General features: G+C 45.0%; 1 protein-coding gene across 2 annotated transcripts; it reads right to left on the bottom strand.

Annotated features, from left to right (window-relative positions):
• Nucleotides 1–338: 338 nt before the first annotated feature.
• Nucleotides 339–14,584, bottom strand: TYW5 (tRNA-yW synthesizing protein 5). Of its 2 annotated transcripts, none has more exons than XM_083154374.1 (9): nt 14,456–14,584; nt 12,630–12,718; nt 11,541–11,695; nt 11,075–11,144; nt 10,291–10,335; nt 7,298–7,435; nt 6,492–6,579; nt 5,434–5,550; nt 339–4,459 (listed from the first exon to the last, which is right to left on the bottom strand). In XM_083154374.1, exons 2-9 carry the CDS (start codon nt 12,711–12,713, stop codon nt 4,203–4,205), a joined length of 954 nt encoding a protein of 317 aa, XP_083010500.1. In that variant the 5' UTR covers nt 12,714–12,718; nt 14,456–14,584; the 3' UTR covers nt 339–4,202. The 2 variants fall into 2 exon arrangements, with proteins under 2 accessions (XP_083010500.1, XP_083010499.1); XM_083154373.1 differs by lacking the exon at nt 14,456–14,584 and adding an exon at nt 14,264–14,431.
• Between the last annotated feature and the right edge of the window lie 1,285 nt (nt 14,585–15,869).

Below are 15,869 nucleotides of genomic sequence, written 5' to 3'. Positions count from 1 at the left end.
TTCTCTCTCTTTCCAAAACTTATGGGGATATTCAATCCCCACCGCTATTTCCGACGGGGGAAATAGCCGCGGACGCCTATTCAATGCGGTCTTTCCCGACAGTATTGAACAGCAGATCAACAGAATGGGCCCAACTTTAAAAGCGGTCTGGTCCATGGCTGTGAATTGTTGCGATCATGGCCCAATCTCGTCAATCCATGGACGGTTACTTTTCACCGATCGCCAAAATCTGGGTACACGCTGGAGTTATGTTGGCCAGAATGACATATCGGCCTGATCTTTCAGGGTGTACCGGCAATTTGTGGGTGCCCTGGTTGCTAGTGATGTTTTTTTTTAAATTTAATATTTTTTATTAATTTTCAAAAGTACTACAAATTAGTGCTGCAACTACACAGACATTAAGGTGCATCATAACAGTATGTACATACAGGGGCTACATAGTATGCTAACCAAATTAGGATATAAACAAGCATAAAGAATTACACCAGTGATATGGTTGTTCTGCTTAGTATAAGTGTACAATATCCCAGTTATTTGGAGGCGCCATCCAAACAGCCTGGTACATGAGTGGGTATAGAGACATAGACATATGATCATAGCGGATTACGAGTCAGAAGATATCAAACAACCATTAAATCAAGCCCTGGAATAATAAACCATTAATAGCACCACTGCCTAAACCAATTAACCCTATTAGTATCTCTATAACTTCCTATAGAAAAAAAAAAAAAAAACCCTCCCAAAAGGCCCAAAACAACCCACCCTCAAAACCCCCCACCCTGTACTACCTGCCCCCAACTTAGGCGTACTTACTCCCTAAACCTTGCCCTCGCTAATACTATACTAACTATAATTACAGGAGAAAATAGGTTGGCGGCCTATAGCCGACTGCAACAGCTACCCAAAGCCCAAAATAACCAACCTATCACTCCTCTCCTACCCCCCACCCCTGTCTACCCACCTATCCCGCTAAAAAAAAAAAAAAAAAAAATTATATATATATAAAAAACAAAAATGAAATAAAAGTAGACGGATAAAAGACACATGGACTGACGGGGGCGGCGGCTTATACAAACACTAGTATAGAATTGCCAGGATATAAAAGTATTGTAGTAATCATATAGAATATCATATAAAAGGCCATCTAAATCATTATAGACTATAATTAACACAGGATCAAGTAACTAGTAGCAGCTCCTCTAGTAAAGTAAGTGAGGAAGAAGGATGAATACCACCTGCATCTGACCTCTAGAAATAATCCTGTCCCCACTGTATCCACACTAAGCACATTATTTAAACAGACAGACAGTATCCCTCCCCCCACCCACCCCACCACCATACAGGACATTATAATAGGAAAGCAGCAAGTTAGGGAAAACAAGTGGGAGAAACAGTATAGCTATTACTCAGTGGCAGTTAGTCAGGCCAGCTGGCAAATCCATAACATGGCAAGGGTGTCCCAGAGAAAATATGTCCAGTCTCACGGAAATGCACAGGAGCATTGTTAGGAAAGAAGAAATTCCACAGGATAAGGGTCCATATATCTGCAGGCAGAAGAAATGTAGGAGAGTACAATGCTGCCCGATCCAAGCCAAGCAGGGTAAAGATCTCAATACACTCAGAGGCATGTAGATCCCTGTAGGAGGACATATCCAGGATGTTAGTATACGCAGGTGTCATGGAATTCTTAGGAGACGAGCATTGAAGCAGAATCACGTCCCATCCAGCAACACTTCCAGCAGGATTAGAGGGGGTGGGGGTCATATCTCCTGACATCCCAGCAGTGGAGGTAATATTTGCAGGCAATGTAGCAGGCTCGTGCACGATGCCATCACAGCACTGATCACACGCCGAGCCTGGAGAGGCACCATCCCCCAGTGTAGTGTCGAATAACAGGAGAAGCCTCTGAGTCGAGGCAGCAATTGTTTGGAGAATTAGTTGGAGAGAGCCCTCCATAGTCCAAAACAAGCAGTTGCAAAAGGAAAGGAGGTTGGACTACACCACAGTGTAAAAAGCAACAAGCTGTCAGTGGCTAGCACACTGACAGATTCACTCTCGACCTCTGCAAGGCAACAGGGAGAGCAGGCACACAATACCTTAATATGTCTTGGCGGGGGGGGGGACCCAAATCGAGAATATAGGTGGTATGATGTTTTCCCACCGTAGTGGACCGAGCACTGCCACTGTATTAAGCTTCAAGAGGGAAAAGAGGTCCTGCTCAGCAGCACGTCCAGCCTCAAGTAGCACCAGCGTGACCAACAAGTAGAGCTGCAGTCTGAACTGTCGAGGGCAGCACAGCCAAGATGGCGCCCGCAGCACAGGGAGGAGGAGGCCCAGGCAGCCACAGAGGGACAACCAGATAAAGCAGGGAGTCCACAGATGGCACAAATGAGGCAGGGAGGATTCCGAGAATGAGTTAGGTGGTAAGAGAATGTCCACTGCCCATAGAACAGGATATTCAGCAGGATATAAACGGAGCCTATACCAAGCACGTCTGCTCCGGCAGCAGGTCAAGCCACGCCGGTTGCTAGTGATGTTACTGCACATTGAACCTAGGGACCATGTCATGAGTAATGAAGGAAAGCTTGATATGAACCAGCGGACCCGAGTGCGATGTGGTTGGAGCTGCTATCCCTGCCTTGGAAGCAGCAGCAGGCGTCTATTACATGTAGACTCCTTCTGGTGCAGTAGTCATATGACTCACGTCCTTGCACGCCATAGGGTGGCTTGCAACACCAGTGGTGCCACATAAGCTGCTCAAGCAGAGACCAGAAATTCTCCCTCCTACGAGTGAGATTTGTGACCTCTTCTCTCCCAGTTATTATATGACCGCATTCAGGGAGGGGGGGGGGGGGGGGGTTTGTTTCAAACCATCCAGGGAGCTAAAGCTGCCAATAATCAGCTTCTGTCAATTTTAACACAGTCTGAAAAACGAGGGTTAGAAATGGATTGGTTGCTATGGGCAACTCCTTAACCTCTTTTTTTATTCCACACCTGGAGTGTTGAAAATGCAGAGGAGCCGGACACTACAGCATACAGGTGAGGGGATTCCGCAGGGGAGGACTAGATCTGATCACCCCGCCCACTGACACACTACTGTAACAACCGTTACCTTTGATTCCAAGTGGTTTACATACAACCTGCTAGACTACCCACAGCTTTGTATACAGTCATGTCATTGTGCAGCGCAGATACTTCCCGCACTATAAATTATCTCCAAATTAATATTCTCCCTCCCATATTCAAGTAGCAATAATAAAAATGAAAGATTAAAAATATAAGTCACAAGTGATGGTTTCCCCAATATTTCTGAAATGGTATCAGAACCCCAACATTTAGCCCCCCAACTACAGGTACATTATGCAGACAGAAACATTATAACCATGATGTGACTGTGGGCCTTATTCTAGTTCACTCTGACAAAATCCTTCTTAGATGGACAAAACCATGTGCACTGCAGGGGGGCAGATGTAACATGTACAGAGAGAATTCGATTTGGGTGAGTTATTTTGTTTCTGTGCAGGGTAAATACTGGCTGCTTTAATTTTACACTGCAATATAGATCTCACTTTGAAGTAAAACCCCACCCAAATATAATTCTCTCTGCACAAGTAACATTTGCCCCACCTGCAGTGCACATGGTTTTGTCCATCTAAGAAGGAATTTGTCAGAAAGAGTGAACCAAAATAACCCCCAGTATGAGCTTAAACAAGCCCCCCAAAAAATAAATCTAAAACTCACTACACTGTCTTCTGCAGCTTAAACCTGTGTCACAGCATGTACTGTATATGGCACAGGTTCTCAATCACAATCCAGAGAACCAACTGATCACACAACTACTGCGCTACTGAATATGCTGGCGTTATAGAAATAAACATCTGGTACAGCAACCGTTGTGTAAAGGTAGCAAGGGCAAGATATTTGGTAATGGGATATTTCCCTACAATATTTCATTAAGTATAAAAATATATTTTTCATTTGTGTATTATAAGAAGCGCTTACAAATAACAATTTTAAATGCAACAGTCTTGTACTAAGAAGCAAAATGTGTTGTATGCAAATAATTAATAAAAGAAAATCCATTATGCAGGGGTGGAACCAACCGATCATGTGATGTATGTATCCCTCCCCTCCCAATCCCCTGAAGAACACAACCCAGTACAATATATTCTCATGTGCAGTCTGTCCATAAAGTTCCACTTTTATTCATAGTTTGTGCTGTAGGCTCTGGCCTGTACCCGTAGCACCATCTTCCTAGCGTAGAAGTCTTTATATTCCTCAGGCAGTTCCTCAAGAGTCTTCAAGGCCCGGTCTAAGATCTGCGTCGCCCTGGAGGCCGCTGTGAGGTCCTTGTTACCATACGTGTCCGTCTTATCATAGAACTCTGGGGAAAGGTGCTTCCAAAACACATTGACCCCCACACCAAACTCTTCCGCCACTGTATTGTGAAACCAGAGTGCTAAAACCAACAAGAGGAAATAAATACCATTTGCACAGATAATGTATAGGAGTTTTAGTGATTGTAGTTGAAAAATAAAAATCATATTGTATCTAGGGGTCCGGTATGATATGCCGGCGGTCAAAATACCGAAGCTGGAATCTCGACCGGCCATGGATGCCCCCCTGCAGGCTCACCATGCAGCGGGCCCGGTGACTCGCTACACTCGGCACACTATTTTATTTTCCAAAGTACCGGCATTGCCGTGGTCCAGATTCCAGCGCCGGTATTTCGACCGCCGGCATATTGACCACATCCCGTATCTAGAATTCTAATTCAAGACATGCAGAGACAAATTACAGCCACTTGGAGCAGCTGGCAACAGGTGTCACCGTTATTACGGCTCCACAGACAGGTGAGGAAAGGAAAGAAACGCACTGGACCTGATTCAGTGTCAATTTTTATCTTGTAGCACATGGACCCTAATTGTATCCGTACGTGACGCTTTGGGCATTTTACCATACGTGTGGACTGTGATTAGGAATGGTAAAGTATCAAAATGTTACAAAAAAAAAAATTGTGAAAAACAATAATGGTCAACTTATTGACTCGACCTAAAGTCCATATACCCTCTGAATCAGGCCCATTTTGATGAAAGTTCTGTAAGACACCACTACTGGTACACGGTGACACACAGCTGCCTACAAATGGGCAGTGTCGCCAAGTCTGTGTTATTAAAGAGCGACCGATACTTGCCGGTGGTGTTCCTTAACTTCCGAAACAACCACTTTGAAGCCCACTACCATAGCAGCTTCTCTCTGCCTGGTGGAGGTGTATACTTGCCCCATCACTAGGACTCCGTATTAGAACACCTTCATATAACAGCGCCAAGGGTGCTTCGTGTAACAATGCCGTAGCAGCAATCCCTAATCATGTGCTACATGCCTGGAAACCGCCGTGGTCGGGATAAATATGGAAGCTAAAAAGAGACTCACCTGGGATAAACAGCACATCCCCAGCATGTAAGGTACATTCATATCTCCTCGCCTGGGAGAACAGAGGATACTTGGCCAAGTCTGGGTTATCTACATCTAGCACCTCGGATTTGTCACCTGGTAACAAGACAACAAGCAATCATCTGTCAGCCCTGGGAAGCCTGGAACTATAAGTAAAATGAGAACAAGAATTTCTGTAACTGATGTAATTCTAATATCAGTATAGGGTTAACAGAACGTCCCTGGCAGGATGAGCTCTGGGAGAGGCCTTGAGCGGGGAGTGGAGGAGAATGTGATCTCTACAGCTGGAAGCTTATTGCATATGCAGACAATGCTATTTCCTGTACAGCGGTCGTAGTGTGAAGCTGCATTATTAGGGGATACAGAGGGGGGAGGGGGGGAGCAAAGTCTGCTGCACATGGCATCAGTGCCTCATTATCCGGCAGTGAGCTCTACTGTGATCAGACGGCATACATATGGATGGTGGGGATGCCAGCAATCAGAATACAGATACCCGCATCCCAATCAGAATACAGATACCAGCATCCCATAGTAAAGGAAGTATACTTACCTGCCCCCCCCCCAACCCTCCATACTAGTACCTAACTGTAACCCTTCCCTCCCTGCAGTGTAAATCTAACCTTCCCTGCCCACCCAGCAGAAGCCTAAGCCCCCTAATGCTTAAACCTAACCTGTCCCACCCCCCACCCCGGGCCTAATACTGCCGCTCTCTAAATACTTACATTGGGGATTCCAGCGCAGGCACCCTAATCAATGTCTGCATTCTGGCGCCGGTTGGGATGCCGGAATCCTGTCCACAGAGACATTGAACGCATCCCGATCAGACAACAAACCTATTATTACCTAAACTCACCTGTGTGGCTAAGTAACGGCTTATAATTCAACATAACTATTTCACAATGCTTTTTACTGAACACCGTACCCAAGTTTTGTTATTTTTATGACAAATCTGCTTTTTTGTGTGATTTATGCAGCACTTATAAGAAATAATAAACTTTTGGTAACGCGGACTCCAGGGGACAGTCTGCTTCCCGTACCTGACAGGTATAAATATGGCGCATCCCGCGGACTGTACAAGACCACTCTTTTTTTCCCAGTCACTTGAATAAGTAAGTTATCCATAACCTGAAAGCAGAATCGCATGTCAGTCACAAGGGCGGCAGAGAGGGACCCGAAAGCTGGACAGGCAGAGCGTCAGACACTAATGATTACAGCTAATAAAGACTGTCTTGTGCCCTGTCCTTATTGCACCCTTTAAGAATCAATACCCAAAGCAGAAGTGGGAGGCTTCAGGTGGAGACACCTGGACGGTACTTCTGCTGCCCATTCCAGACTTGCAGACAGCCCAAAATCCAAATTTTAGAAGGGATGATGTAAACAACTTAAAATACACTATTGCTAGATCGCTCAGCTGCATCTCCCAGTGTGTAGGCCCCATTACAGTTGGTGGTCTAGGACCAAATCAAATTATAGAAGGGTAATGTTATAAGCAAAACCAGTGCTTGTGATGTCCAATCAAAAAATATATGCACAAACAGAAGCACACCACAATAACAGCCTACAGGTGACAGAAAGGCACAATAGACTTCATTTTTTCAAAACTGATCAATAAAAATAAAACCTTTTATCCCAGGGGTGCCATGAAAAATACAGTGATACGCTAGGGCACTGTGATTCAAGAAATTTGGGAACCCATGGCTTATATCCTGGCACTATAAAATGATACAAAACCTGAATCAATCTTTATGGGTTAAGTACAGTATATATTAGTGTATAATCTGGGTTTTCCCCAAATGCCTGCCCATGCACCCATCTATTCCCTATAGGTTCCCGGGTACCATACATCATAATGCGTCCAGAGCTGCAGTCCTGGAGAGCTGATGCGGAACACACTGGAGAAGAATTGGTCTTTCTGGAAGAATTCGGGAATCTGGATGTCTGCCGCCAGCTCTGGGAACTGCGTACTGATGTCTGCTATATCCTGCATGCACAAAGAGGTGACAGAAGGTGTCAGAAGAAGACAACAACATCAGTCACTCAGATTTACTGCGGCTACAAGATTTTCATTTGAACTCAACCATGCTTTATACAAATTATCTGGCAATCAGTCCCTCATATGGCAAAAAAGATAAATAATTCCTACAAGGGGCACTCCAAGCTGGCTGGTTGGCTTATACAGCACTCTTTATAATTGTTTGGTGTCCCAAGAAAAAAATATAAAAATTTAACTTTTATTAATTACCAGTTTAAAAAGCTGTGAAATATGTTAAAAAGGATTGTGAGAAGTGCAAATAAAGTGACAATAAATTAAAATAGAGCTGACCGTTGTGTGTATTTTGTTATAGTTCAGTGACTATCTTGCATCTGTGTAATAATGTTTGCAAAAGGTTTGTTAATATGTGTCCAGTTGACTATTGGACACCACACTCATATAATATGGCACTGACTGTCTGGGAAATATCTCAGAGTCTTGTGAATCAGTTATAAAGTTGCAGTTATTTGTCACATTTAGCAAGCTTAAATGCTGATTACACGCGGTCAGCAGCTAACGGGTAGGACCGGTCACATTAGTGATGTGCACCCTGCCCTCCCGGGCTTTAGTTGCAGAAATCTGTGACAAATAACTGCAACTTTATAAATTATTCACAAGACTCTGAGATATTTCCCAGACGGTCAGTGCCAATTATATGAGTGTGGTGTCCAATAGTCAACTGGACACATATTAACAAACCTTTTGCAAACATTATTACACAGATGCAAGATAGTCACTGAACTATAATAAAATACGGTACTTATGTAATAGCCGGGCGCCCACTAAGCAAATAGCTTAGTGGCCGATTCTGCGTAAGAAAATCGCATCGCGTGCGTTTTTTTTTTTTTGCATGCGATGCGATTTTCCTATGTAATTTATACACTGCTCTCTGGCCTTGAGCCTCCCGCAAAATCGCATTTGACATACAATGGGATTTAGGCACCCCCCCACTATCCACGCCACCCCGAAGCGTGGCGAGCGCAGCGAGTCCTCCCGACCTTTTCATACCCCCACTATCCACGTCAGCGTGGAGTTGATTTTATATAGTGTGGCGAGCACACGCAAATTACGTTACATGTATTCCTCGTCCCCTCGCAGGGCTCGCTGCGCTCACCACGCTTCGGGCTCGGTGGCTCGCTGCGCTCGCCACACTATAGAAATTTATCTCCACGCCGATGTGGATAGTGGGAGTATGAAAAGGTTGGGAGGACGCGTTATGCCGCCGCTCGCCGCGCTTTGGGGTGGCGTGGATAGTGGGGGTGCCTAAATCCCATTGTATGTCATACTTAAATGGCATCGCATGCAAAAAAATCACATGCGATGTGATTTCCCTACGGTGCCGTACGTATGCTAATTGGGCGCCCGACTAATACAGAAGTACCTAAAATACACACACACACACACAAACGGTCAGCTCTATTTTAATTTATTGTCACTTCTCACAATCATTTTACCATATTTCGCAGCTTTTTAAACTGGTAATTAATAAAAGTAAAATTTTAATATTTTTTCTTGGGACACCAAACAATTATAAAGAGTGCTGTATAAGCCAACCAGCCAGCTTGGAGTGCCCCTTGCAGGAATTCTTTTTCTTTTTTTGCCATATGACCATACAAATTCCTCCCTATACATACTGAGCCTGAATTAATGGCAATATACTTTTTATAGGGAATATCTGACTACAATATAAGATTCGACTATGCGGATTACTTTCTTTTGTTCAATCAGCCCCTCTTCCCAGGGAACAGGATAACAAATACGGGCATGCAGGCTGGGGCAAAAGATGGGACATAGGGGGTAATTCAGTACAAGCAAAATCTTTCACTAATGGGAGAAATCATGCTGCACTGCAGAGAGAGTTAGATTTGGGTGGATTATATTGTTCCTGTGCACAACCCTATCTATCATGTAAAAACAGAATGAAAGCTGCTGCAATAAATTAGTACTGCCCCCCAGATGGTGGTTGTTCTAGACTAGAAAGACACAAAACATGTCCCCGTCCCCCCCCAGCACACCGAAGTGCACTAGCAATAAGATTTGACATGGTAGAAGGTCTTTCAGAGATTTTATGGGGCCTACACACAGATCGAGTTCAAGGCATTTTTGAAGAGATCTAACTACAGGTGGAGCCTGCTTCAGGGAGACGCTGCCCAGTTCAGGGGGGGTTAGGGCGGCGAGGGGGACGGACTGTGACAGCGGCGGGGACCCCCGGCAGGCTACATAGCCACGGGGCGCGCGAGCATCTCGTGCGCGCGCGCCACTGGCGGTAGCCGGCCGCTGGCGGTTAGAAATACCCCTACATTGCTTTGTGTGTAGGGGCGATAGCGATGCGAGATCCTGGCTATCACATACCAATTAATACCCAGCATGCAGGATAAATCTAGTGAGATCGCCGTTGTCAGGGCCACTGTTCTCACCGGAAAACACTGTCCCTGACAGATCGCTCAGCGGCACAGCGCTGACACAAGTGCTGAGCAATCTAGAAAATCTCCCCGTGTGATACATATACAGTATTTGCAAGGCATCTCAGAAACAATCTTTCACGTGTTTCAGTTGAGTGTTGCGATGTGATCTGTCTGGCATAGTTTACTTAAATTACAATATTGATAACGGTTATATATTTCCAAGCAGAGAATATGGTAGAACTTTAGAAATGTCACCGCGGAAGAATTGACTTTATCCTAATCAATGAGTTTATATTTAGCAGCTCTCTGGCAGGAACAAGCTGCAGTAATTACACAATGGCAATACACTGGCCGGCTTGGTGTGCGTACTAATATTTACTAGGTGTGCTTACTTTTTACCTTGCGAGGGTCTTCACCCAATGATCTAAGGTAGTATTTCTCATCCTAAAAAAGAGAAACAAAAGATACATTTGGAGAAATTAGTGAGACCACACATTCAGGATCCGATTAGGTGTGAGGGGGGTCATCTGCTGTTACAATGGTGTAGAGACGATAACGGCCCAGCATCTCGCCCCTCTTACTGGCCAATCTCATTCGTGACTTTCGGATATCTCTGCACCATCCTATGGAACTGCAAACAAATCTCGGAGAATTTGGAGTGAACTTAAGTGCGCGATTACTCTGGTCACAAGCTCACTCACAGCTGTAGAACACCCCTAGATATACGGTTTCAAATAAAATATTTAAATGCACTGTTATCTGATTTATTATGTAGATATTTCTCACTCAGTGTGCAATTGGGATACAAAATAATTTTTTTTTCCTAACCAGAATTACCCCTCCCTTTTGGCACCTGAGTGACATCACAATCTGATTGAGCAGCTTGCCAACAAATGTGTTGTGCACTATTAAAAAACTTTTAAACTTTATGGAATAAAATAAAAATCAATCCTACATTTTCTGCAAGTCACAAAGCATAATGTGGCGGGCACCCGATTACGGACAAATATCTACAGAACAATACTAGGATGCCCCCCGCCGCCTTCATGGCGGGTAACCTCTATCATATTACGCAGCTAGGAAATTGCAGATGGGCACCGCTAATGTTGCACGTTATGGGGAGACATGTAGGAGACTTTGCATGCGAGTCATCAGGACAACAAGATCTGCAGACAGGCGCTACCTCTGAGATGAAGAAGTCGCTGTGCTTGTCCTCCGCTGCCCGATGCACAAATACATTAAATGGCAGAGATCTGGAACAGAACAAGCCGGTCATTCACACACAACATTCCATGGGAAAAATGGTGTTACAGACCTAAAACTTCTACAAATGGAAAAAAGAGGTGATGTTGCCCATGGCAACCAGATTATGTGTATCATTTATTGCAGAGATGGGAACCTTTGACCCTCCAGCTGTTGAACTACACATCCCAGCATGCCCTGCTACAGTTGTGCTATTTGGCCATGCTACAACTGTTGCAATGCATGCTGGGATGTGCAGTTCAACAGCAGCTGCAGGGCCAAAAGGTTTCCCATCCCCGCTCTATTGCATCCTAGAAAATGATAGACAGAATCTGGTTGGTTGCTGTGGGCAACATCACATTTTGATTTTTAGCAGTGTTATTAAATTCACCCCTTAGTCTCATCACCTGTATAAGAAATTCTTCTTGATAAAATCCATCTGTGGCACCTCGGAAACGTGGATTTTCACCTCTCGCCCTCCACCTTTCCTGCTCATATAATCCAAACTCCACTGGGATTTACAGGCTCCCAAATCCAGGTCCGTCAGCACCGCCGGCTTCCTCTACAAATCAGACATTGTTCTGGTTACATCCAATCACCAAATGCTATACAGTATCTGTGTAATAAGTCTACATTACCACAAGGACATGTAACATGCATAGATATCTTAAGTCAGGTCGACCTTCCTGCCAGTTGACCTAGTGGGGTCGACCTAATGACTGTAGACCTAAGTTCATTCTGACAGATGTACCGATTCCCTTAGGCCTACTTGTGTTGGGTATGGGGTACAGAATTTAAGGGGAACATTTGAACCAAGACCACTTCCAGCCTGCAGGAAGGAGACACCTTTCACATGGCAAATGCCGGGGTTTAGACACAGATCCGTTCCGGGTGTGACACAGCATTTGCTTTGTTTAAAAGCACACAGCGACCCGCCAATCTGGGTCACTGATGTCATACGGGGGTGGGGCATCATTGGGGGTGGGGGAGGAGGCAGTGCTTGGAGCTGACGCTGTCTTAAAGCCCTGCCACCTCCATATTGTGAATGGGACCCGGATCGCCCAATCTAGATTACCCATTAACACTGCACAGCAACCAGTGTATGACCCAGGATTAATCCTTTCTTTTAACCTGGGTCGGAAACCCGGGTTGCTGGATACAGCAAATTGGAAAAGGCCCTTTCACATCCCACAGAGACCCGGGTCGTTATTTTTGCGATGTGAAAAGGATATAACCTCCTGAGGTGGTGTCTTCTACCTCCAGCAGTATTATTTATTCTAGTCAGAAACTTCGAATTGGTTAATTAGTAATTGCAGGACAATGGTGCGGCAGGGGTGCTAGACCAAATCACTGGGGCAGGGACTGATGGGAATTACTGAAACATTATCTGTAAAGCGCTGTGGAATGTGTACATTATATACAGTAAATTACCGGAAATAAATCATTTAATGTATTCAGTATAGTGCAGTACATTCATTCACAAATTAGGCACTCACCAAAGGATAGAGGTCATTTACAAACTGGTATTTGTCCACACCAGAGTACCGCGGCACAGGGAGCTTTGCTGGATTAAACTCCATAGCACCTGTACAAGAAACACTGTATATGGTTAAAGTCATTTCTGGCAGCTGCATTTGCAAAGGATTTTATGGAGGTTAATCAAGCGCTTTCTTTTATATGTGGACTCCAAATGCTGCAGTTAGATTCCAGCCACAGTATAGGACACCACAGTATAAGACACCACTTGCATCTCAGCAGACTTGGGTCAACCTCCACAGTGAAAATTTTTACAAGAGATAAAAAATTGAAATCTAATAAAAGTACACAACAGCAACATACACATTGGTGTAAGATGGACATAAATCAGGGTTGCCGACTTTTTAATGCTCCTCTCCGGGAGAAGCCCGGAGAGGAGACTTTTCCTTACCCGTTCGGGGGGGGGGCTTGACGGTGACGTCATTAAGCCCCGCCCCCACCACCCACTACGGGAAATAGTAGAAATGACTGATATCCATGGGGGGGGTGTGGCTAAAATTACGCGATTGTGCCATTTTAGCTCCGCCCCCTCCTCTGAGACCCGCGGATTGCGGCATTTACATGCCGCTTCGGTGGGTACAGGGGGGTCCCCCAGATTCCGGGAGGGTTGTCCACCCTTCCGGGGGGCCGGGAGGGGGACCCGATTTTCGGGAGACTCCCGGGAATTCCGGGAGGGTCGGCAACCCTGACATAAATGTGACAGTGTGCAGTAAGCAATTCTGCAAAATTCATTGCCAAGTTCTTGCCACCTTCAAGAAGAGGTAAAACAATGTAACTCCTCCACAACCATCAGACTTATGGTGTGTACACACGGTCAGATTCCCTTGCTATTCGACTTCATACAATCTGTATTAGATTTGCACTATATAGTCATTGCTGCCCTATCTGGGTTTCGATTTGTGCTGTCACAGTAGGTCAGGTAAAAAACCTGTTTGAGTCAAAATCTAATGTCAAATCTCACTGTGTGTACACAGCATTAAGCTTTGCCGCTACAATACATTTCTGTGAACAGCAGATATCAAGGATGTTCGTTCTCAGGGAATTTTTATCAAGTATAATCAATAGCCCCCTTATTTTAGGAAAGAAAGAAAAAAGAAAGAAAGAAAGAGAAAGAGAGAAAAAAGAAAGTGAGAGATAAAAGATAAAAAAAGGAGAAAGAGAGAGCGAGAGAAAAGAGAGTGAGAGAGGGAAAAGAGAGGGAGAGGAAAAGGAGAGAGAGAGAAGAGGGAAATAGAGAGAGAGAAAATATATAGAGAGAAAACAGAGAGTGAGAGAAAAAGAGTGAGAAAGAGAGAGTGGAAAAAGAGAGTGAGAGAAAGAGATAACAGAGTGGATGGATCTTCCAGGTTTCACGTCCAGCACTTCTAGCAGAAGAGAGAGAGAGAGAGAGAGAGAAAAGAGAGGGAGAGAAAAGGAGAGAGGGAGAGAGAGAGAGAGAGAGAGAAAAGGAGAGAGAAAAGGAGAGAGAGAGAAAAGGAGAGAGAGAGAGAAAAGGAGAGAGAGGGAGAGAGAGAGAGAGAGAGAAAAGAGAGGGAGAGTGGAGGTATCTTCTAGGCTTCACACCCAGCACTTCTAGCAGTCACTGAGTGCTCACCCACTGTCACTCCACCCGGACCCCAGAAGTCTCGGTCTTTTACTAGCCCACCCGGCCAGGCCTTCGTTCTCTGTATCCCTGCCGCTGTCCGGAACTGTAGTGCACTTGCACAGTTTCCGGGCGGAGACAGATTAGGGGACGCACAGGAACCGGCTCCAGGTATCTCTATTTGTGAGGCATCTGTGTGCGCACCTTAACCCAAACCAGCACCGGAGCTCAGTGTGTTATTCTGCCGGTGAGAGGCCGGATGACCTGCTCGGCGTGTAGCGGCGCCTGACTCCTGCAGTCCGAGGGTGGGGAGGTGACTGGTGAGGGCGGAAGTTGTTACTTGCCCTTACATCATTTTGTATTGTCTGTAACCTATGTTGGCATACCTCACCGACATGACCCCCCAGGAGGAACAGAATGCACACAGGTGATGGCAAGCATAATTTAGGGGGAAGTCCAGGAATAGAGCACTGTGTCCCTCCTGGAGAGGGTCGTGTTGGGGGGTATGCGATGGTGTTGGTTATTTTGTGTTAGTTTAGCTGGAGTGGACCCTTGGGAGTGTTAATATTACAGTGTGGTGAGCAAAGCGACCCACCATGATTCCCGAAGTGTAGGTCACTCTCTATAAGACACACACAAAACCCTGTCATGTGCCCTATTAGTACCCTCACCCAGCTGTCATGTGCACTATTAGTACCCTCACCCAGCTGTCATGTGCCCTATTAGTACCCTCACCCAGCTGTCATGTGCACTATTAGTACCCTCACCCAGCTGTCATGTGCACTATTAGTACCCTCACCCAGCTGTCATATGCCCTATTACTGTCCCCGTCCATCGGTCATCATGTGTGCCTACTACTGACATTCTAGTCCCAGTGCCATGCTAACCACTATTCCACCGTTCTTTCATGGTTTCCTGCTATTAATGCTTCCCTAGATTAGTATTCATAGGGCAGTATTCAATGAGGTTTATTCGCCATGTTTTATGGCGATTTTGTACTATTTTCGTGCTGTACGGCGATTTTTTGACTAAAACGGTGAATCACCCTATTCAATGACCAGATGGCGAATACATTTCAAGGTTTTTATCGCCATGATTCACCGAGTAGCAATCGCTATCTTTTTATGGTGAAGTGGAATGTGAACTTTTAAAATAAAGTGTTTTGTTTTTTACATTTGGTGTCAAAAAATCAGAAATTTTATTCTGAGGAGGGGCATGCTATTTTTATTCATGTGCTGCAAGCACATGAATATATAATTTAAAAAAATATAGGTACTTGTTTCCTAGCACCGCCACAATCGCGGGCATCGGGTGTAATTTTTAGTGGTCTGCGACGCGATGCCCCCGATTTTCCCATTGAAATGCATTGAAAAAATTCAAAATCGCGTCGGTCGCGTCGTATGCGGCTAAAAAAGGCTTAAATGGTCCAGACGCGATGCCCCCGATTTCCCATAGGAAACAATGTTAAATGCCTCAATTTACTCGCGATGCCCCCGATTTCCCATAGGAAACAATGTTAAATGCCTCAATTTCACCAAATCATCATAGGGAACAATGGTAAATGGGCCAGAAACACCCCTGAACAGTGAAATGTCCCCACAAAAGTAGTTTACGCCAC

This window comes from Crinia signifera, chromosome 7, assembly GCF_055691185.1.
Source record: "Crinia signifera chromosome 7, ASM5569118v1, whole genome shotgun sequence".
Classification (NCBI taxonomy): Eukaryota; Metazoa; Chordata; class Amphibia; order Anura; family Myobatrachidae; genus Crinia; species Crinia signifera.
The sequence above is the reverse complement of the archived record's forward strand: the minus strand, read 5'-3'. Positions and strand labels throughout refer to the sequence as shown.